At 56.2% G+C, this 26,719-nt stretch overlaps 1 protein-coding gene across 7 annotated transcripts in view; it reads right to left on the bottom strand.

Annotated features, from left to right (window-relative positions):
* Positions 1-5,168: 5,168 nt before the first annotated feature.
* SRC (SRC proto-oncogene, non-receptor tyrosine kinase) overlaps positions 5,169-26,719 on the bottom strand; it is a 55,507-nt gene continuing 33,956 nt past the window's right edge. For 5 of the 7 annotated variants that reach the window (XM_070472609.1, XM_070472610.1, XM_070472612.1 and 2 more), the window contains 13 exons: positions 26,056-26,334; positions 24,295-24,394; positions 23,280-23,297; positions 17,856-17,888; positions 16,902-17,000; positions 16,628-16,731; positions 14,363-14,512; positions 12,682-12,837; positions 10,400-10,579; positions 8,868-8,944; positions 7,977-8,130; positions 7,700-7,831; positions 5,169-7,398 (listed from right to left, as the gene is read on the bottom strand). In XM_070472609.1, the coding sequence (XP_070328710.1) occupies positions 7,190-7,398; positions 7,700-7,831; positions 7,977-8,130; positions 8,868-8,944; positions 10,400-10,579; positions 12,682-12,837; positions 14,363-14,512; positions 16,628-16,731; positions 16,902-17,000; positions 17,856-17,888; positions 23,280-23,297; positions 24,295-24,394; positions 26,056-26,323 (1,680 nt within the window). In that variant the 5' untranslated portion in view covers positions 26,324-26,334 and the 3' untranslated portion in view covers positions 5,169-7,189. The remainder of the gene's footprint in view (positions 7,399-7,699; positions 7,832-7,976; positions 8,131-8,867; positions 8,945-10,399; positions 10,580-12,681; positions 12,838-14,362; positions 14,513-16,627; positions 16,732-16,901; positions 17,001-17,855; positions 17,889-23,279; positions 23,298-24,294; positions 24,395-26,055; positions 26,335-26,719) is intronic. The other 2 variants (XM_020892110.2, XM_020892112.2) reach the window with 2 other exon arrangements.

Below are 26,719 nucleotides of genomic sequence, written 5' to 3'. Positions count from 1 at the left end.
GCATCTGTTCTGCTCATCTGTCCTTCTGGACACTAAATGCCTGGTCGATGGCTGCTCCCCAGCAGATTTTTCTCACCCCTGAACCCCAACCCCCCACCAGGATCAGGCACACAGTAGGTGTTCAGTGGCCACGTGTAAAATGAATGCTTACACACCTGAGTGACAGCAGACCTGGAAGGCGTTAGGATGAATGTGGAAGGGAAAAGCCACGGGCAAAAGGGGAGGGCAGAGGGAGGGAGAGCCCTGGGCGGGGGATGGAAAGATGTGGCAGGCACATCTGGAATAATCTAGAAGGAGGTACGGGGGTGGGGCGGAGCCCTGGAAGCCGGTGGGCAGTGGGTGAGGGGTGAAGCACTTGGTGGGTACAGGCTAATACACGCACGCACACAGACACACACCTGGGCAGGGCAGCTGCTTCACGACAAGTGCTTTATGCAGAGCCTGAAGAGCCCAGGGAATGAAATGAAACACCCACCCCCAGCACTCGGCAAGAGGGGGGCTGCAGGGAGACAGCCCACACTGGAAATTCAATAAGCAGATCTGGGAGGCAGGTGGCCTGGGGGACAGACAGGGAGCTAGAACCCTGCTCCCTGGAGACACACAGGCGCCAGGGCCACACGTGTTTGTTGGGGGAACGAATAAATGAACAGGGGAGCCCAGAGCAAAAGACAAACCTGTCAGGGTGAGAGAAATGGACAGGGAGGAATCGAGACTCAGGGGGGTGGGGGTGCTACACACACCATGTGGCTTTGATGCTCTCATATGGAAGTCAGGGGCAGACCTCAGGGGGCAGGGTGGAGCCCATAAGATCCAGAGGGAGTAGAAGGTGTAGAGAACTTATAGCCTGCCAGCATCAGCCTTTGCCCGGGGTCAGCACAGAGAGGCGCTCAGTACACCTACAGCCCACAATCCCTTTAGGGACCCATGAAAAATTGTTTTAATTTCTTTCAAAATCAGGAGAAAAAAATGAACTTTAACTCAAAGAAAATGTTTTCATATATAATGTTAACATATTCCACTTTATATCAATGTTGTAAAATACCATTTTTTGGTATTTTTGTGGAGGAAAGGGCCCACGAGGGCAAAACTGATCAGGGCCCATGAAAGTCATCATGGAGCCCTGGTTGGGTAACCAGCCTGGGATGGCGTAACATGAGGCAAAGGCTAGGACAGACCCTACAGAAGGGAGTGCTGGAGCCTAGGGAACCCAGGGAAGGGGCCATCAGGAGGCCTTGCCAGAGGAGGTGGACGTCCAGGCTGCAGGAAGGAAAGATATGTCAGGCAATCGTGAGGGAGATGAGGCTTCCTCCACCAGAGACAGGATTCTTCTGAGCAGGGCCAGAAGTGGGAAGAGAAAATGAAAGACCACAGCAGAGCAAGGCTGAGTGATGGCTGAGTGGGGCCCAGGACCAGGGAGGGAGCAGATATGAGTTGAGTTGAGTTTGGAGTGGAGGGTGCAGTGTCCTGGGGATGGTTGCCAGGGAAACCATCAGGGAGGGAGGCCTTGAGATGGAGGCTGGAGGGAGCAGGGGTTGAGTCTGGGGCCAGGATGGGGAACAAGCAGAAAGTGACCCTCAAAACCAAGTCCTAGGAGCCCCAGAAAGGGGATAGGGGGTGGGAGGAGGTTCATTCATATACACACACACAGAGGCATATACATCGAGAGAACAGCCAGCAAGGGAAGAAGAGAAGGATATTTAATAAATCTGCAGGGAGATGGAGGTGGGAGGTAGAGAAAGACAGACCCATTGGCACAGAGAACCAGCCGTGGACACACGGACAGACACACATATACAGACACATACACGGGGACAGGACAATCAGAGAAGGAGATAGGCATTTAATGACACCACAGCAAGGGGGAGGCAGGGCAACAAAGGCAGACACACAGACGGATGGACAGATGGGCAGAAGGTAGAGCCCTGGGTCCCACTGGATATACTCTGAGGGAAGCACAAGTCTGGCAGTGGGTGGTAAAAGCCCCAGCGAGAGAGGACTGGGGAGAGTGGGATGGACAGACAGATGGACAGAGCCTCATCTCCCATCCAGATCCCCCACCACCACACCACCCTCTACCTCCATCTCTCCATCTCTCCCTGCAGGTTTCTCTCTGCCTCCCTCTCTGCAAACCAGAGCTTTTTGAAGCCCCCGAGACAAAAATGGGAAAAGAAGACAGAGATAGGAGAAAAAGACGAGGGACCTTGTGTGTGTCTGTACGTGTGTGTGTCCAGCACAAGGGCTGGTTGGACTTTCAGGAGGGAGGGGATGAAAAGAGCAGAAGATGAGCAAAAGGACCAACAGCAGGTTGGGGGGCGGGGTGCAGCCTGGAAGGATCAGGAACACACAAGCCTCATAACACACCACATACCTCACACACCACACACACACTGCACACATTGGAAGTGCAATTGGTGGGAAGGAGGTCAATGAAAACAGAGAAAAAAGGCGGTGTGTGGAGCTGAGACAGATACACAGGGGAGCGCCTACACTCCCAAGGCTGCCTGGTAGGACAGGGCCCAGGGTCCATCTTTAATGTAAGTTTTACATATGAATGTCTGAAAGAATCAATAGGCCAAGAGCCCAGAGTGACAGCCAGTAACAATAGGCCAAAGGATGAAGAGACAGAGAGAAAGAGACAAGGAGATCCTGAAGCCAGTGGGTAGAGGACAAGAAACAGTCGCAGATGGACACATACCCAGAAACATGTTCCATCCTTTCTAGGTGGTGGGAGGGGGTACATAGCACAAATTACCATGTTGTTTTGTTTTGTTTTCCTGCCACATGGCAAGCAGGATCTCAGGTCCCTGACCAGGGATAGAACCCACGCCCCCTGCAGTGGAAGCACAGAGTCTTAACCATTGGATCACCAGGGAAGTCCCAATTACCACCTTTTTTTTTTGTATGTGCTTTTCTGTATCTTTCCTACCCTGCTGTGAGGAATTTTTTTTTTTTTTTTGCAAGTATCTTATTTTCCTCAAAAAGAACAAAACGCATGCAGAACGAGAAAACCCCCTGAAAACTGGAGGGGAAGGCGGAGGGGTGAGGAGGTCCCAGAGTCTCCAATCCCCTGAAGAGGGCATTAGAGGAAGAGCAGACAGAGGGGCGGGGAGACGGTGGTCCCAGCAGAGTGGACGTCATGAGCCTTTTCACTGTCTCTCTCTTGAATGGTCGAGAAAAAGCAAACTGAACAGAAGCCTACAGTGAGAGTCAAAACCGGAGCAGGAACCAGAGATAATGTGGGAGACTGAACCTCCACCTCCCTTCCCTGAGCAGATAGCACCTCTGTCTGCCAGATCTGGGTGTCTCAGCCAAAATTTCCCCAGCCCTGTTTTCATTCTCTCGAGGGAGTTGTGTGAACCACTGTGACAACCTCTGCAAGTTCCAGGGGCGTCAAAGAGAGCTTCCAGAGGTGATCTGTGGCCTTTGAGATGTGTTTTGAAGGATGGATAGGAGTTTGCCAGGTTGCAGAGGCAAGAAAGGGCCTTCTCAGTCGTGGAAACAGCCTGGACAGAAGAACGGAGTGGCAGGAGGGCTTGGGGGAAGAACCAGAGGCTTTGAGAGATTGGTAAAAAAAAAAAAAAATCTGAGACAGAAAAACACAGAGAGAGACTAGAGGAATAGAGATGGCCTCGAGGCACAGAGAAAAAGAGCAACTAGCAACAGGAGAGACAGACACATACAGACACACAGACACCAAGAAGAGCACGTGGTGGTGTGCAGGGAGGGTGGGGGGTTAAGGAAGGAAAAGAAGCACAGAAAACTGTCAAGATAGAGAGCCAGAGAGAGAGCTGGAGAGACAGAGATAAAGCAAGAAACACTGGCCACTGAATCGCATGGAGAGAATAGGGGCTGGGGCTTCTCCCGGGTTCGACCCTCTGCCCAGTGCCGCGCCGCACAGGCGCACTCCCGACCCTCATCCCGCTGAGGATGCCAAGGACAGGCGCTTTGTCCCCTCTGGGGGCTGGGACACGTCCCGGGCTGCTTGCACGTGTCCTTGCACTGCACCGCCCCCCCACCACAGTGTGTGTGGGCCCTGGCCAAGCGGCCGACATTCTGTGCATGTCCTGAGCCCACAAGCATCTATGTGAACACACACGATGCACCATGCAGGCAAGAGGAGCCCAACCATTCAATTCGGGGTCCTGGCTCCAGGAGCCCACAGATTGAGGCAGAACCTCCTGAAGTGATATCCACACAGTACTCAAAAATCGCACCCTCACGGCCGGAAAAAAAGCAGGTTCACACATTTGCGGACACAACCCCAGGAGCCCAGACTCACAGGCCACCGGGACACATGTCCATATACCAGCACAGGCACTCATGAGCAAACAGGCCCACAGGCGGGCCCACAGGAGCACAAAGACACACTCCCAGGAGCACACACTCACACCCATGCTCCCACCTCTGCTCCCAAGACACACGCACACCCATGGAGTCTCCAGATGTCCATTCAGATCAGGACATTGTAGTGTTTGGCTTGTGAACATAACAGCAAACAGAGAAACATCCCAATTTTGAAATCTGATTTTAATTAAACAGATTAAACAGTTTCATTAGGCCAGAGGTAACTCACATGGATAGGTGTGTGATCTGATAAAAAGTACATTTCTTCCTATAAACTGTTGCAAATGAATTTCCAGGTAGAGGAAATGTGTGCCCTGGTAGAGGGGACAAGGGAACAGAGGAGGAGTCTTTGGAGTTTTCTCCAGAATACCCAGGGCTTTTGCTGACCCAGTCTCACCACCCCCACCCTCCCAGGCACTCCTGAGAAACACACAGCATACACACAGCCACAGCTCCCCGTGGAGACATCCACAACTCCCCAAGTGCATGACAGCCCCATGGGGCCCCCAGAGTGTCAACAGCCACCATCCACCCAGGGCATCTGAGTCCTCAACTGCTCACACTTGGAGAGTCCTGGGCTTCACCCAGACACAAGCAAGGTTGCTGCAAGGCATGGTCACTCCCCAAACACAGGAACAGATGTCCACACACAGCCACACTCCAGAGGTCTCCAATCTGATTATGTCCCTCCCTGGCCTGAAGCTGTCAAGCCACCGATACTGCCTGCACAAAGGCCCCTCTGACACAGCCTGTCCTCCCATCCCACCCCCTCCCTGTCACACTCCAGCACACAACAGATACTCAAGAAACCACTGGCCAAACTCTGAGGTCTGTTTGTGTTTAATCAGACAATATGCAAAGTATTTACAACCAATTCCAAATTCCCCCCTCCCCCCCAGGCCTGGGCCATGGAATGCGGAACCCCCTGGCCCTGCCCAGAGCCGGGGGTCCCCTAGGCCTCTGCATAGTCATCTGAAATCTACAAAACACTGTTTGTTTAAAAAAAAAAAAAGAAGGACAGTATTAGGATACCTTATACAAAGGGCGCTGGGCAGTTGGAAGGGGATTTGAGAGCACGCTGGAGTGAACCCAGATTTTGACTGGGACAGACAGGAGAAGACTTGGGTAATACACATGTATGAAAGGAAAAATTGAAATTTCATAGGCAGGCACCACTTGGCCTCCTTCCCCACTGGCAGGGCCTGGCTGGCTCAAGAACCCCTGGCAGCAGGAACGTTATTGCTATGATGGGGGGCTGGGGGTGAAATGTACATGGCTGGGGGACAGAGGAAGGGACATTTTTACATGTTAAATATGGACACACACGGAGGAACACACACGTGCACACACACACATACACACACACAGGGGCCCTTGGCAGAATGCCTACAAAACTGTCAGCTGCCCCATGTAAGAAGGGCATGATGAGGCCCAGGGAAAAGCCACCACAGAGCCCAAGGGCCAAAACATGGTCTCTTGATGCCATGGGCTAGACTCACCAATCACCACGTGATGCCAGGCCATAGGGTCTGGACAGGAGTGGAGCAGTTGCAGAGGCCATGGCCACATATGGAGGCAGACACTGAAGCCCAGAGAAGCAGCAGGGGCTGCCCAAGGGTCACACAGCCAGTCCTGGTATGTGGCAATAGACAATCTGTCCTCTCTCACCCCAGCCTACGCACTCCTTTCCCTACTCATAGGTTAAGGGTGCCAACTTGGAGAGGAGAGCAGAGGCCAGGCATTGAAATGACACAGGACCAACTGGGGGAAGGAGGACCTGGGGTTCCGTCCTGAGGCCAGGGTCTCGCAACCACTTGGATCTTCTACTTCTGCTTGATTGCCTCCAGAGCCTGTGAGCTCCCTTTCATGATTGGCTAGTGCCAAAGATAAAAAACCATCCACACGCTGATTGAAACCTGCCTCCCTACCCTTACACCCTTCATTTCTAGCTCAGCCCCACATCCACCTCCACTTTCTCCCCCCACAACAGCCCCACTGAGCGAGCAGGGGCAGCAGGCCTCTGTCTGCCATCTCTGAGCCGTTCTCAGGCCCCTTGTCCCCCTGGGCTGCCCAGTCTGTCCACAGTGCCTCCAAGGACAATTGCGCTGGTTCCTGAGGAAGACAGAGGGAGCACCGGGTTCCAATCCCACCTCAACCCTGCAGTGCTCTGCTGCCTGGGGCAAGTCACATCCTCTCTCTGGACTCAGTGTCCCCATGGGTAATACGGGGACAAGGAATTAACGATCTCTGAGGATTCCTCAAGCCTAAGAAGGGCAGGGTTTGAGGAGGGTGTCCACCCCCACCCACGAGCATCAAGTCAAGCTAGGCCTCACCAGCCTGAGAGCCACAGCGGAGAGGGCTGAACCCAGGAGCCTTCCGCAAACAGGCGATTCAGAAACGGACGGCATGGGCCAGGGCGGCAGGCAGGCCGGGGGCCAGGGGCCCATCACTCCTCTTTGGAAAGGCTCTTTGGCCAGCTCTGCAGACAGACCTGGGGTGGCGTGGAAGTGGGAAGGAGCCAGTGCGCGGGGTGGGCTGAGGCTAAGAAAAGGGCACCCTCAGCCCCAGCCTTTCTTCCCAGGGCCTCCCGCTGAGACACGCAGTGCTCCGGGAGAGAACGCAGGGAGGGGGCGTGTTGGTGGGCGGAGCCAGGGCCCAGTCTCTGGCAGCCTTAGGCCCCGCCCCCAGGGCGGCCCCAAGCCCCGCCCCGCCACGGAAGAGGGTGGAGCCTCGTCACTGGCAATTCCGCGGAATGCGGGCAGGCGGAGGCAGGCAAGACCCCGCGTCAGGGGCCACCCAGCCCAGGATCCAAGCCGAGAAGGCAGTCTGGCCCGGTAGCCCCGCCCTATAGGTTCTCTCCGGGCTGGTACTGGGGCTCGGTGGACGTGAAATAGTCCTCCAGGAAGGCCTGCAGGTACTCGAAGGTGGGCCGTTCCTCCGGGTCCTTCCGCCAGCACTGGCACATCAAGTCATGCAAGGACTCGGGACATTCAGGCGGGCAGGGCATCCGGTAGCCCCGCTCCACCTGGTCCAGCACCTCGCGGTTCACCATCCCTGCGGGCAGAGGGAGGCGTGAGGCGCTAGGGGAGGCAAGTGGAGCAGAGGGACATTGATGGGGACAACCAAGAGGGGTTCCTGCTTCGGGGCAGGGTGGTGTGACCATAGGTAAGGCCCTCCCCAAGCCTGGGAGCCCTGAACAATGACAGAGCCTAGGGTCAGAGGGTCACCTCTTTGTTATGCAGATGGGGAAACTGAGGCCCAAGAGGGGCTTTTATGTGCTCAAGATCTCCTGAGCAGGGGCGTCACCAGGGCAGGAGCAGAAGGACTAAAGATGGGCGGCGGGGAGTTCTCTTACCGGGGTAGGGTACTCGTCCCTTTGTCGTGAGCTCCGTCAGCAGGATCCCAAAGGACCACACATCTGATTTGATGGTGAACCGGCCATAGAGGGCAGCTTCCGGAGCCGTCCACTTGATGGGGAATTTGGCACCTGTAGGAACAACGGTCGGAGGAGCTCAGGAGAACATCATGACCTCTCTGTCAGGCACCGTTCTGGTCCCCACTTGACAGAGGAGAAAACTGAGGCTCAGAGAAGGGGCGTGACTCCCCACGGCATCTGCTGGGAGCCTGCCCACCTTGCCGGGCTGTGTACTCGTTGTCTTCAATGAGTCGAGCCAGCCCGAAGTCAGCCACTTTGCACACGAGGCTCTCTCCCACCAGGATGTTGGCAGCCCGGAGGTCTCGGTGGACATAGTTCATCCGCTCCACGTAAGCCATGCCTGAGGCGATCTGCAGGCAGAACCCAGGAGCCTGATTCAGAGGCCACCCTGTGCCCTTCCCAGACCACAGGGCACATGCCCAGATATGAGGTCATCCCCAGGAGTGGACAGCCAACCAAATGCCCTGCCCTTCCCAGTTTTGCAGGCAATGAAACCAGTTTATAGTAAACCCTGTTGGCCCAAAAAGGGGAACCAGTGCCTGGCCTAAGGAGAGGGCATAGGGCAAGGGGGAGCCACAAGACAAGATGCGACCAGGGAAGTGGGGTGACCATGAAAAGAGACCCCAGATGCTCCCAGAGACACAGATGACTGCCAGATCCTACCAGTTGTCTCAAGTCCCCTTTCTGAGCCTCAGTTTTCTCATCTGTCAAATGGAATAATAGCCATCCCTACCTCCCCTGATTGTGATAAGGATTAAAAAGTGGCTGTTGAGCACCGCCTACAAACAAGTACTAACACACGTTTGTTGAGTGACTGAATGACCTTGACAGAAAAGAAAACTGAGGTCTGAGGTCCCATAGCAAGTCAGTGACTCCTGATGCCCAGGTTAGGGCTCTTTCCTCTGCCCTGAACCACCACTCAACAGCATCTGTAAGTGGTCCCAGTAATACATGGGATGAGATCAGTGAGGGTGAGGGCAATCAAGGCAAGTTTCTTGGAGGGGGCACTCAAGAGGCCAGATGTGGCAGAGCCAGGTGGGTGGGAGAGCCCAAGGCCAGATGTAGGGGATGGGAGGGGCTGACTCACCTGTGCAGCCATGTCCACCAGCTGAGGCAGCCTCAGGTACTTGCCTGTCTCCCCCTTGAGAAAGTCCAGCAAACTTCCTGGGCAGAGAGAAAGCAGCTCTAGCTCCCGCTCTGTCCTCCCTGAGCCAGAAAGCAGTGATTCCAAGATCTTGTCCACTGGGGCAGGCCAGTCTTGCTTTAACCATACAGCAGATTTTATGTAAACCCATCTCTGAATAAAGTCTGTGTTTGTCACTCAAAAGGCAAGCAGGATGGTAAACAACCAAACGTTCACCTCTAGGAGAACAGAACTGTGGTACAGGCATACTATAATGGCGCAGCCATACTATAATGGAATAATACTAAGCAATAAAAAAGGAAGAAACTACTGATATACACAACAAGAAAGAAAACCCTTGGATGTAAAAGATTTCATACATGAAGTTCTAGAAGAAAGAAATCTATGAAGACAGAAAGCACATCAGTGGCTGAATGGGTTTGGGACTGTAGTGTACCATCTGCAAAGGAATACAAAGGTGTTTTCTGGGGTGATGGAGGTGTTTATCTCGGCTATGCTAAGAGATACACAGCATATCCATTCATTAAAACTCGCTGAACTACACATTTAAAATGGGTGTTGTTTTTTTTCCAAAGTTTTTTTTTAATGTGCACTATTTTTAAGGTCTTTATTGAATTTGTTACAATATTGCTTCTGTTTTATGTTTTGGTTTTTTGGCCATGAGGCATGTGGGATTTTTAGCTCCCCGACAAGGGATCGAACCCACATACCCTGCACTGGAAAGCAAAGTCTTAACCACTGAACCACCAGTGGTAAATTATACCTCCAAAAGTGGAATTTTGAAAAATAATTATTTTCAAAACTAAGTAAAAATCAAGCCAGGAACTTGCCCCAGATGTGGCTCAGCTTGGAGGATTCGGGGAGTGTTCCTGCCAGCCCTAGAAATGGCAAACGCTTTACAAAAGCAGCAGATAGGGGGACACTGATGCATTGTGGGACATCACTAAAAACAAAATGAACCGAGAAAGGCAACCTGCGGTTTAATGTTCCATGGACATGGGAAGTTGATTCTTTTCATTCATTTCACCTTTAAAGGCATGCGCTCAAACTCACAGACCTAGGAAACGAACTCATAGTTGCTGGGGGAAAGGGATAGTTAGGGACTTTGGGAAGGACATGTACACATTGCTATATTTTAGATGGATAACCAACAAAGACCTATTGGATAGAACAGGGAACTTTGCTCAGTGTAATGTGCCAACCTGGAACCAGGTGGATGGGAGAGCTTAACGGAGGGAGGCCTAGGGGAAAAGGGATACATGCCTATGTATGGTTGAACCTCTTTGCCTTTCACCTGAAACTGTCACAACATTGCTCATCGGCTATACCCCAACACAAAGTGTTTTTGGTGTTAAAAATAAATAAATAAAATTTTTTAAAAATAAAGGCACACACTCTAGATGTGTGGGAAGTGAAGCACATCCCACCTGCCCTGTTGTAAGGACCCCCACCAGGGCCCTCCCGGCTTCCCTCACCCTTGCTCATGTACTCCGTGACAATGTAGATGGGCTCTTCGGACACCACAGCATACAGCTGCACGAGTTTCTCATGCCTCAGCTTCTTCATGACCTGGGCCTCCTGCAGGAAGGCCTCCGGAGACATCGTACCAGGCTTCAGGGTTTTGATGGCCACCCTGGTGGTGCCGTTCCAGGTCCCTGTGTGGACAGGCATGCAGGTTGCCTCAGGGGTGGACCCCTATTCCCATCCCACAGGGATGCAGGATCTGCCTGTCTGGATACCAATGTCAGCTCTGGCCTCCCAGGCCAGGTGACAAGCTCAGCCAAAGCCCAGCCCCCTTCTGAGCCTCAGTGTCACCATCTGCAAAATGGGCAGGACGCTCCTCACAGGGCACGCTCAAGAAACAGTAGCTGTTCTTAGGACACTTTATGATTAGAAATGTCTCCAAAAGCAGCCCATTCATCAATTCAACTGCCCTCCTCAGGGTGGTCATGTTCCTTCTGGGTAACACACCAAAAGGTGGCCTAGGTGTTCACAGATGGCGCGTGTGCGTGGTGGGGGCTGGGGGTGAGACAGCTGGCCTCAGAACAAGAACCTGTCTCAAGCAACACTCGCCAAAAAGTAATTAAAGCCTCATACGGAGTACAAAGACTCAGAGGTCAGACTAGCAGGAGTTTGGCTCCCACCTCTGCCCACTGTCAGCAGTGAGACCACAGGTGAGTCATTGCCCCCTAAACCTCGATTTTCTCATCTGGAAAATGGGGATGCTATAATATCCACCTATGGGGCTGCTAGGGCTGCTAAGCCCACTGTGAGCATACAGTTAACAGCTGCAGCTGTCATTTTATTATCATCTGGTTTTTCAAACTGTGATGTCTCAGGGAAAGCTATGTTTTAAACCGGTGTGTTTAATCCCAGTTTGGTTCCAGCCAAGCCTGAGGCTCCTTTGATGAGTGGCCTTAGGCCCATGCCTCACCATCTCTGGGTCTCCATCTGAGGGTTGGGGCTCAGGCCCATGTCTGTGGTCCTCCAGCACGGGCCCTCTAGAGATATGTACCAGGCTCTTCATGAGTCTGCCTGGATCATCCAGAGAGGAGCGAGAGCCTCCCCCACTGACTTCACTGCACAGCCAAGCCAGAGATGAGTTTTGCAGCCACGAGAATGGCTGATGCTGTGGATTTCTTGGTGTTACTCGGGTCCTCTTTTTTTTTTTTTAATATTTATTTATGCATTTAGCTGCGCTAGGTCTTAGTTGTTGTAGCACACGGGATCTTTGATCTTTGTTGAAGCATGTGAACTCTTAGTTGTGGCTTGTGGGATCTAGTTCCTTGATTAGGGATTGAATCTGGGACCCCTGTATTGGCAGCATGGAGTCTCAGCCACTGGACTGCCAGGGAAGTCCCATCAGGTCCTCTCTTTGTGCCTGTGCTTTGCATCCCCGTCCCCTCTCCCCAGCTCAAAGCCAGCAGCTCCCCTTTCCTGAGCTGGCCTGACCTCCAGCCTGCAGGCCTCTGTCCCTGCAGTGAGCCGCCCAGGAAGCCCCTCTGCTCTCCTCCATTATCTTTTCCTCTGAAGGGAAGGAAGTGGAGGCAGTGATACACCGGAGCTCAGATGGAACCACCTTGAAAACCACACATGGTCATCTCCCCACCGGACATGCGGGCTCACAACGGCCAGGCCTCCCACACCACGACCTCCGCGACCCATGTCCGCAGAAACCAGTCAGCAGAAGGGGGCCTGGGTTTTGTCAGGGGTGCATGGCATTTGTTTTCAAGGACGGTTTGGCCATTTCTCCAGAGTTAAACAGATCATTAACAGGCCAGGAGTGCTCTAGAGCCTGCACCTCCCAGAGCTCCATCTAGGAGTTGAGGTTTCTCTTCCCACGGCTAAAGTTAACAGGGTGATGCACATGGGGCCAGCATTCTCTCAGTCCCCCAGGGGGTCCTATTACCCCCAGCCCCATTTTACAGGTGGGAAGATCAAGGCTCAGAAGGAAGCCACCCAGCCCAGACCACAGGGCACGTCACTGGGGAGTCATGATGCCCAGCCCCAAGCAGTTCTCGGAAAACAGGTACCATGGCAGCCAGAGGTGTGGCTTGCTGGGGCCCTAGCTTGCCGCTGCCCACCAATGGAGGAGTTCCATGTTGAGAGTAGGGCCCACAGTTCACAGAGGTGATGAGATCGTGGAAGCAAAGGTTGGGGAACTCATGGGGCCTGGAGCAGCCACATGGGACAGACATCTGCCTGGTTCTCAAGTGGGGACAAGGCAGGGATGGGGGCGCCGGGGGCAGGGCCTTACCCATCCACACCTCTCCGAAGCAGCCCTGGCCCAGCTTGACCTCCAGCCGCAGTGACTCCCGGGGGATCTCCCAGGCGTCCTTGGCCAGACCTTGAGTCTGCGGCTTGGACGTGGGGCACACAGTGGTGAGGCGGTGGCAGAGGCCGTCAGCATGTTCTGAAGACGGAGACAGGGCAGTGGAGTTCAGGCCTGGCATCCGCGCAGGGTTGCTGTGTCCCACAGTGTGTGTGTGTGTGTGTGTGTGTGTGTGTGTGTATAGACACACACTGTATGCACACAGGCTTCGGGGCCACACAGGACACCCTCGAGGCCAGGCGTCCATACCTGTATGTATGCACTGCCCTCAACATGGGCCCTCACTGCCTCAAGCATCTGCTCCCCAAGTCATTCATTCATTCATTCATTCATTCATCCGACTTTAAGGGGATGCCAGGGAGCCACTGGAAGCCTGTCCTCATGGAGCTCCCAGTCCAGGGGGGTATCCAACTTTCCCATATCACCTCCCAGGACCACGAGTGTGACAGAGGGGAGTTGTACATGCAGTAGCAGGTGGGTTGGGTGGAATCCTGGAAGGCTTCCTGGAAGAGGTGGCACCTGGGCTTGTATGTGCAGGAGGGTGAGTGGTCAACCAGGGAACAGCCCTCTGGGCAGAGGGCACATTGCCTCATGCATGTGCAAAGGCCCCGAAGGAGGAACAAGCCAGTGGGTTGGAGAAGCCGAAAGGAGGCCGAGGGGGTTGGGGAGGGCTGCCAAGGAGTGAGTAGGGGAAGGAGGGCCCCAGGTAAGGCATGGAGGCCAGTTGGCTTTAGACCACCCAAAACCTGAGGCCACATGGGTGTCTTTCTCCTAAAATTCCAAGGTAACCCCTGGAGGGTTTTGATCTGGGGGAACTGGGTTCATAATAAATGCAGCGGTTGCCAAAGGGATGGAGGTGGACAGTGGCAGATCCTTGAGGGAGTCAAGAGGCTCAGCTGACAGAGGAGAAGGAGCTGGTGCTCTCAGGAAAGGCCACACGTGAAAGGCCATGACCACATGCCACAGACACCCAGGTGACCACAGGACCTGTCCACATGGGAGCACACAGACCATGGCACGACTGGAGCCCCCCCAGGCAGCCCTGGACATCCAGACGGACTGGCCACAGCCTTGCACACATGGCCTAGCCCGCGCCCACAACCTGCACGTGTGAGCTCCCCGCCTGCCACTCGCTCTCCTCCTCCCTGTTGCGATCGATCTAGCCGCCCCTTCCTTGTCTCCCAGTAACCGGTTCTAACCAGTCCTAAGGCTGCAGGGACAAATGGCACCAGTCTATGCCCCGCTCCTTCCCGGCTCACTTCTCCAGGCAGCCCCCTCCTCATCAGGAAGCTTCGGAGGAGGAGGAGGCAGCGAAATAGGATTGGAGGGGTGGGAGGGGGTGGGGAGGGCAGAGGGAAACCAGGGAGGAGGGCATGGGAGGAGGGGAGTGGGAAAAGGGGCACGGGAGGAGGGGAGCGGAAGGAGGGAGAAAGGGGAAAGGAAGAAGGGGGAGGGGAACAGGAGCCTTCATCCTCAGGGTGATGGGAGTCTTGGACCTGTTTGGCTCCAAAGCCCCCAGCTCAGGGTCTGCAATACAGATGGAAACCCCCACCTCCCACCCCCTCCCGGGGCCTACCCTCCCTGCGGCCAGCCAGCCGGCACTCACTGGAGTAGTAGGCCACCAGCTGCTGCAGGCTGTTGAACTGGGTGCGGGAGGTGATGTAGAAGCCGCCACTGTCCAGCTTGCGGATCTTGTAGTGCTTCACGTTGAGGCCCTTGGCGTTGTCGAAGTCAGACACCGAGAGGCAGTAGGCGCCTGCAGGACAGGCCAGAGAGGGGCCATGACCACCACCCTCCTCACCCACGGCCGCGGCGCTGAGCACACCTCCCCGACACGGGATGGAAGGCAGGCACGGACGGAGCCAGGTCTGGTCCAACCTGTCTCTGAGGACCCAGCACCCGGGCGGCCACTGGGGCAGTCAAGTGACAAAGGGCACCTGACTCAAGAATCTCTCATGCACCTTTGACCTGTGAAGCCCAGATGTGATCCCCGCTCTGTGACCTGAGCAAGTGACTTGCTCTCTTTGGGCCTCAGTTTCCTCCTCTGCACAAGTGGGCTACTCCCCAGGCAGCTGGGCAGATTCAGAGAGACCACATATAAGAAGGCCGGGTACACAATAGGCGCTCAGTAAATGTTTGCGGGGAGCCTCACACGAAGAGCCCGAGGTAGCTATGTGTCCCTGGCCTAACTGCCTCTCCTCTCTGGGTCTGCCCACTGCAGTGGGGTCCAGGCCCCGCTCCTCCCTGAAGACTCCAGGCTCAGGCAGGAGACAGTGGTTGGCTAAGGCTGGGCTGCCCTGGGCTGCTGCTGCTGCTGCTAAATCGCTTCAGTTGTGTCCAACCCTTTGCGACCCCATAGACGGCAGCCCACCAGGCTCCCTCGTCCCTGGAATTCTTCAGGCAAGAACACTGGAGTGGGTTGTCATTTCCTTCTCCAATGCATGAAAGTGAAAAGTGAAAGTGAAGTCGCTCAGTCCTGTCCGACTCTTCGCGACCCCATGGACTGCAGCCTACCAGGCTCCTCCATCCCTGGGATTTTCCAGGCAAGAGTACTGGAGTGGTTTGCTATTGCCCTCTCCTCTGCCCTGGGCAGGAGACCACATCCTGGGCGTGGCCTGAAAGCTGCCAAGGCTCAGCTGGCAGTCCGGGTGGCCCCCTCCCTGCTTCCCTGGAGCCTAGAAAAGGTTTGGACTCGAAAAGTTTCCTTCTGCCCAACAGGCCTATTAACCTGAGCCTAAAAGATGCCTGGGGTGGCATCAGGGAAAAAGGCTGAGCCCCAGAGGTAGGGGAGAAGGCCCCAGTGGCCAGAGAAAGCCCTTCTAAGGAAACAGCATACAGGCATCATTCTGGAAGCCCAATCCCCCACAGCCCCCACAACTTCTGGACAATCCTTAGGTGGGGTTTACTATATCCAGTGTCAAAAAGGGAAAATGAGGCTCAGAGAGGGAGAACAGCTAGCCTCAGGTCACCCACCCAGCAATTCAGACACACACAGAACCTGTGCCTGGGTCTCTAAAGCCTGCACTGGACAACCATGACTTTCTGCAGATGACCCAGCCATGTGCGGATAGAAGCCACAGCCCTCAATCTAAGGCCAAGCCCTGACCACGTGTGCATGCCCATGTCCAGTGGCCATATGCTCACACAGGCTCACGCTCTCCAGGCCCCCAGGCCCAAGGACAAACCCATAACAATTCACTCCCACACAGCATCACACAGACAACTCTACCCCAGGTGCACACACACACATGCCTGGACCCACACATGGCAGGCACAGCCACAGGACCGCTCATAAATGCACACACGTGACATGGACACTCTTTCCTATCTCCCACTGAGCCCCAGGCCCACAGGAAGCAGGAGCTTCGTCACCATGGTGATGGAGTCTGCAACCCATTTGCAGAGGGGCTGGAGAGAAAGGAGGTGATCATTCTCTGGTAGAGGGGAGGGACAGGAAAGGAACAGAGGCCAGGACTATTGGGAGAAGGGCAAAGCCAGGTCCCAGTACCCAGTCCAGCCCCTGAGGCCCCTGGGGAAGGGGAAGAAGAGGGAGCCATTGAATCAGCACCCTCCCTGGGAACAGCCTTTGGTTCTTTGACCCTCAGGCCTCCTGACAATCTGTGTCCATTCCTTATCTGAGAAACCTGAGGCCAGAGAGACTGGCCTCTTTTGTTGCACCTTTTGCAGCATCTTTTGCTCACCCCAGATAATTTAGTGCTCTTCAAATGTACCTCCCTGGTGCTGATCCTGGCTTTTTCTCCAGCTGGAGGATTCTTCCCATCCCACTCCATATACCAAACTCCTATTCATTCCTCAATACCCAGCTCAAATAACCCACAAAAGGTTCAATTCCCAGTAGAAGAACTCATACCTTTTGTGGTCTCGCTTTCTCGCACTAGGAAGGTCCCTCTTGGGTTCTCCGCATTGAGCAGTAACCGCTCTGACTCCCGTCTGGTGATCTTGCCAAAGTACCACCTGGGGCAGGAGGGAGGGGATGGTGCTGGTGGTCCAGAATTCCACCCACCCACCATATCTCTTCCTGGGATGTGGCTGGGGCAGCCAGCCCCGCCACTCTAGCCCAGGAGAGAAGCTCTGAACCAGCATCAATGATGGTGAGCAAGCAGGAGGCCAGAGTCAATACTCACTCTTCGGCCTGGATGGAGTCAGAGGGCGCCACGTAGTTGCTGGGGATGTAGCCCGTCTGTCCTGTGCTGAGTGAGTGGGCCAGCCACCAGTCTCCCTCTCTGAGCAGGGGGAGAGGGAGGGAGCAAAGGAGAAGGAAACCATCAGCAATGGGCCCCAGGGCATGCGGTCTTCAGAGGTGCTGTGCTGGGGGCTCGCGAGGCTGAGTGAGGTGCAGGGAACACAGCGATCAGGCCACTCGCCCCCTGCCAAATTGAGCTGGCCTGGGACTCCTCCCCTCCCTATCCCAGAAGCCTCCTGGCCAAAGCTGACTCAGACAATGAGGCCCAAACTCACAGGGGCAGAGTCCTGAGACAGGAAGCGATCGGGTGCCCTGCAGATACCCCAAACCTTCTCAAGATGCCAAGAGCCTGCCTTGCGATTTAGGGAGGGAGCTCCCTGTCTCTGGGGAGCAAGCAAGTTGTAACAGGAGAAGCTTCCTGCCTGAGATGGGTGGCAAATCAGACCTTCAAAACCCCCCCAAGCCCTGAGATTTGGAAGCCCAAGCCTGGGAACTGGCAAGACCTGAGTGGAGGCAAAGGGTGGTCCTTTTGGGGCTTGGTGACAATCCAGGCGCTCTCTGCAGAGCTGCCCCTGCAGCTGGAGCAATGCTTGCCTTTGTCACAAATCACGGGTCACACCCACCAGGCTCCTTGACTAAAAACTACAGGCCTCCTCCTGCAGCCTACCCAGCTATGGGGAAACTGAGGCCAGAGGGGGCTGGGACTTGCCCAAAGTCACACAGCGAGCCATGTCAGAGGGAGCTGAAGTGGCAGAGCCCCAGTGCCCAGGGCCCTTCTACACTGATTTCCCCATGAGGCAGGGAGTGTGATGGGGACAGGGTGATGGGGCAGGAGAAGGCCCCAGCAGGGTGGGTCCCCTGGGCCTGGGGGGCAGCGGGGAAGGGGCAGAAGTACCTTTGCAGCCATCTGAATGTGAACCAGGTCTGGCTGGAGCGGGGGTCCAGAGACACAGAGGAGGGAGGAGAAAGCGAGAGCCCAGTAGGAAAGAAGAGGCAGAGATGGGGGTGGTGAGAGAGAGAGAGAGCGAGGGGGAGAGCGGAGGACCAGGCGGTGCCGGGGGCGGGAGGGGGGGGCAGGCGGCAGCCACGGGGGCCTTGCATCCAAAGCAATCAATGGAGGCAGGGAGAGGGTTGATGGGAAGGGAGGGGAGGCCGATGGGAAGGGCTACCTGGGAAATAGGGCCCAGCTCCCTCCAATTCCCACTGCACAGATGGGAAGACTGAGGCTAGAGACGCAAGGGCCTCTGCTCAAGGTCACACAGCCAGGCCCAGGTTCCTAACTCCCAGATGAGGAGGAATCCCTCCCTACAGGGAGCTGTAGGGAAGCTCTCCCTACAGGAGAGCTTGATACCTTGCTGAGCTTCTCACCCCAAGGCTGCCTTTGACCTCATCACAACCCTGAGAAGACACACAGCCAAGGGATGTGCTCCCTGCTGCCCACAATCAGGATCCAAAGAGAAAAAGGCCTTGCCCACAGCCACAGTCTGGACTTGAACCTGGATCCCTGGCTCCGGGTTCTTCTGAGTTGCCCCTGACTTATGCGCTTCAGCCTGTTTTGAAGATGGAGAAGTTGAGGCCAGGAGAGAGTGGAGCTAAAGGAGCTCTCTGAGAAGAGACGAGTACAGGTGAGCATCCCAAAGTCAGCCAGGTGGGCCCCAGGCTCGACCAGAGAGTGTGAGTCCCTTCTGGATGGAGTGAGATTGGTGTTGTGTGGGCTGACTCAGCAGTACAATCACCGCACACACGCACACTCAGGCCGGGGCACAGGCTCACAAGGGAATCTTGGCAGGAGACGGAGGGCCCCAGAATACGGTGGCGATGCCCACCTCAAGGAAAGAAGCCTGGAGGTGCCCAGGACTTCCATCTATCTCTCTGTGCGTACCCACAGTGGATGGGGGGGTCCCACACTGTCTGTCCTATCTGACCCTCAAGACCACCCTGCAAAAAAGGCAGGCCTCAGACCCTGGATAAAGAAAAGGTGGCTCAGAGATGTCTAGGGACCAGCCCAAGGACACACAGAACCCAGGTTGGAATAACCCAGCACTTTCTTCGTAGAGTTGGTGAAAATGAGGCACAGAATGGGGTAGAGACTTCCCCAAAGCTAGCAGAGATTTTCCAGTCCAAAGCCTTCATTTCACCAAGGGGGAAAATAAGGCACAGAGAAGGGCGATGATTTGCCCAAAGACACACAGCAAATCAACAGCAGAGCAAGGGTGAGAACCAGGGCCCCTGTGGGCCCCCAGCCAGTCTTGGCCAGCCCCCTGACCCCTGTGCCCTCCCCAGGCCCCTCAGACTCAGAGACCCTCAGGGAAACCAGGGGAAGGTGGAGGAGGAGGCAGCAGAGCTGGGGGCAGGGGATGAGCCAAGGTCTAGGTCAGAGACTACGAAATGGGGCAGATTGACAAAGCCAGAGTTTGCGAGCTGGCTGGCCTTGGGAAAGGCCCCAGCCACCTACTCACAGTGGAAGGCTGGCAGCAGCATGTGCCCAGAGGCTGGCCAAGCACGGCCCCAGAAGCCCCTGAAGCAGGGGTTCAGCTCTGCTGACATCACCCAGGCTGGGCCAGCTGAGTCTCCAGCTCCCCGACACCAGCCCATGTGTGAGTTTGGGCTCACAGTCCAATTTGAGGGTTTATTTCACAAGGACAGGGATGGAGGTATGCTCAAATCTCACCAAGGATCCAACGTCCAGCTTCAGCCTAACCCTGGCTTGAGAGGTTTTGAAGAGCCTGAGCGCCAGAATCCAAGCATCCTGGCGCCAGCCCAGCTCAGCACTTACAGGTATGACCTTGGCCCTACCTCGGTTTCCTCATCTGAAGGATGGGGATACTCATGCCTCCCTCTGAGGATGCAAAATCCCAGCACTAAACCTGGCACACAGTAGGTGCTCGATGTGCATGAGCTGTTAGTCTATTGATTTGGCTAAAAAAAGAAAAAGAATGAAATCCGCATCTCTATGGTACCCCTCCCCACTCTCCAACACGGTTTTAAAAACCAGCATGCAGCTCAGTCCCAGTCTCGAATAAGGATTTGCTGTGTGGCTTAGGGCAAGTTCCCTACCTTCTCAGCACCTCTATAAAAAGGAGATAAGAGTGACAAAATCTCCCTTGCAGGCAAAGTGTATAAATCAGTCAGCATCAAGCCATCAGGTTTGGGTAAGTGGACTGGGAGGTTCAAACCTGCCTCAGGTGGCTGTGACCTGGCTCTGCCAAGGACCAGGGACTGCTGTCACAATGAGGGGCCCCATAGCTTCCAGATCAGTCCAGTCTGGTGGGGACTCTGATCTGAGCTCAGAAGTGGCAGTGGTGTTAACCTCACTTGTTGAGCACATTTACTGCATCTCACACCTTTCCTCAGACCTGGGTCCCAACAGATAGGCAGGAAGAAGGGAAGGAAGGGAATCACACATCCCTGCCTGACCCCTCACCTTCCGTCATGTGGCCAGAGAAGAAAGTACTGGACCAGGAATCCCCACGCTACGATTTTACACCCCACGTGCTGTCACTAGCTGTGTGACTTCAGGCTACTGACCTCACCTCTCTGAGGCTCAGGATCCTCTTTTTAGAGCCTAATCCTTGTGGCTAATTCAGGCTGGCATGTGGATTGGGAGGGTGGCAGCTTTGGAACCTGGGGAATTAGGGCAGCTTGCATCCTTCTATTTAACTCTTTTGGGCTGTTGGAAGTGACCAGAGAAGCGATTTGGGGGTTGCAGGCGAGCCAGGGCAGCTGGGTACAGTTCAGACAGTCAAGTTTCCGAGCCCTGAGGCCTGGACCCCTGCTTGGTCCTTGGGGAGAGAGCAGGGTGAGGCCGAGGCAGATCGTGTGAGGAGGGCAGGAAGGGGTCCCTTGCCCCATGGCGGGGAGTGGAACCGAAGAGCCCAGGGCAAGGGGGCAGAGATCAGTGCCTGCTGGAGAAGCTGCTGGAATAATCAGGGTGGGAGGAAACGGCAGTTTGGGAAGCATCCCAAAGTCAGACCCAAGGGGCTCTGGCTCCTAGAGAGACTCAGACACCAGGACAGGGGTCAGGGCGGTCACCCCTCAGATGGGCTTCCTCCAACCCAAGGCCACACAGCACCCAGAGCTCTAGGTCCGGGACCACGTGGCAGGCAGCTGCTGTGAGAACCCCAGCCCGGCCAGCCCTGGCCCAGCCCCAACAGGCTTGGCCTTAAGCTCTCCCTTGACTCCCAGCCCAGCCACAGGCTAGACTCAGAAAATCCCTCACTCCTGGGACTGGGTGCGGGGTGGGTGCAGGGGGCTCACAATAATGAAGCTTAAGCGATAATGGTAGAAGGACATGCGGGGTGGTCCCGGGGTGAGGTATGAAACCTCACACGTGGGTGGCCAATCTTCCACTAAGGGAAGCAGGACAGGGATACTCCCCTGCCCCATCCCCGATCCTGTTACCCTCTTCCTCTAATGCCAGGTCCCCCCAACTCCACCATCACCCGACTTCTAAGGCAGAGGAGCAGCTAAGTGCTGTGATATGAGGAAAGGCTCCAGATCCACTCCCACCTTCCAATTGGGGCACCTCACTGCCCACCATGGGCTTCCCATGGACAGGTCTCCATCACTTCCGGCCCTCCTGGCAGCCCCCAGCCCATCCTGGAAGGCAGGAAGAAGGAAGGAAAGCAGCTGACAAAGGATGAGTGAAAGAGGCAAAATCAGTGTTTCCAGAACTCTCCTCTGGCCACACCTTTGCTCAAACTGTGAGCCCCCTGAGAAGCCCTTCCCATCGTTGCCAGTTGAGATCCCCCCAGCACTTCAAAGTCTCCTCCAGCCTGAGGCAGCATCCCCCCCAGCTCAGGCCCCTCCCTCCTCCTGGCTCCTCTGCACCTGCACAGAGCCCCTCCTCCAAGGGCTCAGGGTCATGCCTACCCCCCCCCCCCGCCCCCGCCCAGCTCTGCCACTACTAGCTGTGTGACCTTGAGAAAGTCATTTCACCCCTCTGGGCCTCAGTTTCCTCATCTGTAAAATGGAGCCAATAAACATTTCCACTTCCCAGGGCTATGGTGCCTTTTAAATAAAACAACGCAGCTCAAAGCGCTCAGCATGAGCCCAGGCCCACAAGCAGGGCACAAGAAATGGTGCGCCAGTACCACCTGGGTACCCCCAGTGGGGTAAGCGACATGGGGTGATAGGGGGCCCCAAAATGTGGCAGGCACAAGAGCAGCCCTCAACGAGCTCCCATGTTGGGGGTAGGCAGATGGAAACAGCTGGAACCATAGGAGAACTGGAGTGGCATTGGGACTCAGACAGCAGGGGTTTGGGGGAGCTGGGAAAGCCCCCTCCCCCTGGGAGAGCAGATTAAAGAAGAGAGAGAGCTGCTGCCCAAGTTCCAATCCTGGCTTTGCTACTCGGTAGCTGTGTGACCTTGGGCAAGGGCCTTTACATCTCTGAGCCTCGGTTTCCTCATTCCACATGAGGAATCAATATGGCGATGGCCCCTCCCCACCACTGCAGGCCTGGGGGATGGCGGCAGAGTAAAGGATGTGGGTAAAAATGCCTACTCCTCTTTTCCCCTTTGCCTCACAAGGAAGGCACTTCTGAGCTGGATCTTGAGGGATGAATAGGAGTTTGCCAGACCGATGGGAGAAGGGGCCTTTCAGGCACAGGGAACAACATGCAGTAATGGCAGGCAGGCACGAACAAGCAAGAAATGCCTGGAGACGGTGGAGATGTCCAACCTCCTTAGCCAGGCCTTCGAGGATGCTCCGGGATCAACCCCACTCTAGAAGCTTCTTGCCCTTCCATAGCCCTGAAGGCATCTAGCACGCTCCAGCACTGCACCCTCCCAGGAGCTGCCCTTCTGTGAGAGGGGCTGCCATCTATCACCCCCCTCCAGCACCTCGGCTTCACTGTGCTTCCTTCGAGGTCCTGCTTGAGCCTCCCAGCCCCTGCTCACCACCAGAGCGGGGCACAAAGCGTGGCCCCCTAAAGCCCAAGCTGACCCCAGCCCCGCCCTCCACCGGCCACAGGGCCCGGACTAGGGCCAGTCCCACTACACTCTGGCCCCAGGAGGACGTGGCCTTCTCCACCCAGGCCTCCCTGGGCCCAGCGCTGGCCCTGCATGCAGCTGGCACTCGGGGGGCAGCTGAGCGAGCAGGAGGTGGATGGGGAGGAGGTGTGACGGGGAGTGACAGGGGTGAGGGGAGGACCCTCCCCATTCTCAGCCTGCGGGTGCGGGTCAGGATCTGGTCCAACTCCAGGGTGTGAGGACGGAAGCTGGGGAAGCCGGAGGGGGTGCAGGTGGAAGCGCATGCAGCCCCGCCCCCACCAGTGAAGCGCCCCCACCCAGCCCGCCGCCCCTGGAGCATGTACACACCTGACATCCACCTTCCTCCTAGGGCCAGCGAGAGAGAAGCGGAGAGGGAGAGGCTGAGAGAGAGCTGGAGGGGGCAAGCACCGGCCAGGAGTGGGGAGGGGCGTCCCGAGGCTGGGGGCAGGGATGGGAGGTGGCAGAGAGGGGAGAGCAGGCCGGCCAAGGGCAGGAAGGACCTGGTGTGGAGCCGTGCCCCGCCCTCTGTCGGCAGTTCCGCCCCCACTGTGACCACCCCCGGGCATGGCACCCGCAGCCTGCACTCCCCACCCCCCATGACAGGGGCTGCACCCCACTCCCCACTGCACTCTGGGGAAAGGAGAGGAGGAGGGAGGAGGGGAAGGACCCCACCCCCTGGCTGAGGCCCCACCCCCCTCATCAGTTCATCACTCACAGGGGCCCCAGAGTCTGGCAGGGCCCCCAGCATCCCCATTCATCAGCTTGGCCCTAGGATGCCCCATGCCAAGGCTGGAGTCCCTGGAGGGGGACACGGCTGCCACCCTAGGGTGCCCTGCCCTCCACATCCTATGCCCCCATCCTCCCCATGCCCTATCTTGACCCCCTCTCACGTTGGGTCCCTAATATGGGTCCCCCAACCCTGCCAATGCAGGGCCCTCCCTCTACAGCTGAAGACTCGCTTTCCAGGCTGCCCCAGGTGCTCCAGCACCTCTGGGGGGCACAGCCTCCAGCTACAAAGGCCCTGCTGTTTATAGTCCCGGGTCCCGGGCCCAGTCCTGTGCTGACCACACGGCCCTTTGTGGGTGCTGGGATCTGGAGCACCGTGCTCTGCGGACCAGTTACCGAACCCAGATCCCTGTCCCTGGAGCCCTCCCGAAGCCCCACCCACCTCAGCAGGGTGCCTGCCTCATCACCCCCACAGACCCCAGGATGCCCAGGACGGGTTTCCTTGGACCTCGGCTGCCTTGACATCCAGCCCCGCCCGCTGCCCATCAAGCTGGCTCCGGGACGCTCAGAAGTGGCTCTGGTCCAAGACCGGATCGGGGTCCCAGGGGGCACTCACGTGTTGTTGACAATCTGAAGCCGCTCCCCTTTCTTGAAAGACAGGTCAGTCTCTGTCCGTGACTCATAGTCATAGAGGGCCACGAAGGTGGTCACTCCGCCTGCTCAGAAGATGGGCGTGTCAGAACAGCCAAGGCCCTGGCTGGCGGAGGGGAGCCCCGCCCCCTGGGGGTGGGGGTGGGTCCCCCACTGCCAGCCCAGAGGCCTGCTTTCATTCACAGACAGAGTGCCTCTATTCACAGACATGTCCCGTGTCTACGTGTCAGGCACTCCTGTGAGGCACATAGGAAGCACGTGGGTCTCTCACGGGCGTCTGAGTTATGAGCCCAGCGGGCTCTCGGTGATGCTGGGTGTCGGCTTCTGTTTGCTATCTGTCTTCCCCCCAGAACCCGAAGTTCCCAGGAACAGGCATCTTTATTTTGTTCCTAGAGTCTGGGAAACAACCATGGGGTGAATGAAGCAGTGAATGGGGGGAACTGCTCCTGGGGAGGTGCTCCTGTTACTCTCTGTGTGACTCTGGGTGCTTCGGGCCGTCAGGGAAGATCCTGGCTGCAGGTGACTGTCCGTCCTGAAGTCCTCTCTGTGCCCCATTTTAAGTCACAGCCTCCGCCCACACATCCCCCAACGCTCCTGCCTGTCCTCCGTGTTCTTTCAGAGCAGTTACCACCCACAAACACACTGCACACTTTACACAACTCGCTCTTCGCATCTCCTCCCCGGGAGGGTTTTGTCTGTTTTACACCTTGCTTGTGTTCCTGACACCAGAAGGGACCTGGCACACAGGAGGGGCGCCACAACTGTCTCTTGAACAAATGAATGACAGTGTTTGTGGGTCCGTCTGTCTCGCCTGGGTGTGTGTCTGTGTGTTCTCACTGCACGTTTGTGCATCTGCGAGTCCGTGGGTTCTAGCTGAGCATGTGTGCACTTCTGAAGGGCTCTGACTGCACATGTCTGTGTCTCCATCTGGGAGTAGTAGGCGTTTCTGCGTATGTGCGTTTGTATTTGTGTGCATCTGCGTTGGGTGTGTGTCTGTGCCTGGAGGGTGCCCATTCCTGTGTCCCTGAGTGCGTCTGTGTCCCTGGTGTGTCTGTGTTTACGATGGCGTCTTCAAGCCTAAGATGTGCACGTGTCCTATATGGGTGTCTCTGAATGAGTTGCCGACTGTGTGTGTGTCTGTCTGAAGGTGTCCCGGTAGAAATGCCCGTGTTTGTGTGAGGGTCTTACCTCTCCAGAACCACATCTACATCTGTTACTAAGCATCACTCGCCCAGGGCTGCTATACCCCCTCAGTACCAGCAGAGGGCGCAGGGGCGCATCTCGTAGGTCCGGGCCTCTAAAGACCCGAGCTCGCTCGCTCCCTCTAAAACCTGCCCCGCCCCTTTGGCCACTCACTGCCTCCAGTCCTGATCCACCTCCAGGCTAGCCAGCGTAAAAAGCAAAGCCTCAGACCTTGTCCCGGGGTCTCCCCAAGAAGGCCCTGGCTCTCTGGGCCTCAGTTTCCAGCTGCAGCCCTTTCCCTCTAGGGCCCTTTATACTGTGCATCAGAATTCAGCCCCAAAGGCAATAGCGTGTGCACCACACTTTCCGGTTTATAAAGCCTCCAAAAAACTCCCAATAGCCCCTAAGACCAAGTGACCCCCAGACTCCTCCCCATCACTGAGAGAAAGAAACAGCAGCCCAGAAAGCGGGCATCGCTGCCCCCCAGGGCACACAGCCCAAGGGGCCAGGGCCACCCGGCATTCACACTCCCAGGCACACTGACCAGCCAGGGGCCCCGCTCTCTGCGGGGAGGTGACTGTGTCCGAGGAGTTGAAGCCTCCGAACAGCTTGGGCTCAGCGGCTGCAGGGGCGAAGGCCGCGTTGGGGCCGCGGTGGCCATCAGAGGAGGCTGGCTTGCTGGGGGTCTGTGAGGAGGGGAAGGCACCCCCGCCGCCGCCGCCGCCGCCGCCGCCTCCGTGGGTGTTCTCGGCAGGCTCCAGGCTGCGGCGCCGCTGGCTGGCATCCTTGGGCTTGCTCTTGTTGCTGCCCATGGTCCTGGAGACTAGAGAGGACCCTGCGGTGAAGGACTCTGGGAGCAAACAGGGCTACCTGGGCCCCTTAGCCCACACCTCCATCCATTCTACAGATGGGAAAACTGAGGCCCAAAGAGATATCTTTGGGTAAGTTACCTTTCAGAACCTTAGTTACTCCATCTACAAAATGGGAATAGTGATGGCACTCATAAAGGGCTTCCCTGGTATAGGGTCAAGCACAGAAGAAATGCCTCATAATCAGGGATGGACACTGGGTCCATCCCTCCTGGACAGGGACAGTATCTGAGGCATGTGTGTGTTCCAGGCACCCAGGAGAGGGGAGGGTTTGTTGAGTGAATACATGATTGGCTGAAATTGTCCCACACCAAAGAAAGAGGTGCTAAAAGTTGCAAC

The sequence above is a fragment of the Odocoileus virginianus genome, chromosome 9 (assembly GCF_023699985.2).
Source record: "Odocoileus virginianus isolate 20LAN1187 ecotype Illinois chromosome 9, Ovbor_1.2, whole genome shotgun sequence".
In the NCBI taxonomy this organism is placed as follows: domain Eukaryota; kingdom Metazoa; phylum Chordata; class Mammalia; order Artiodactyla; family Cervidae; genus Odocoileus; species Odocoileus virginianus.
This window is presented reverse-complemented; position numbering and strand designations above follow the sequence as displayed.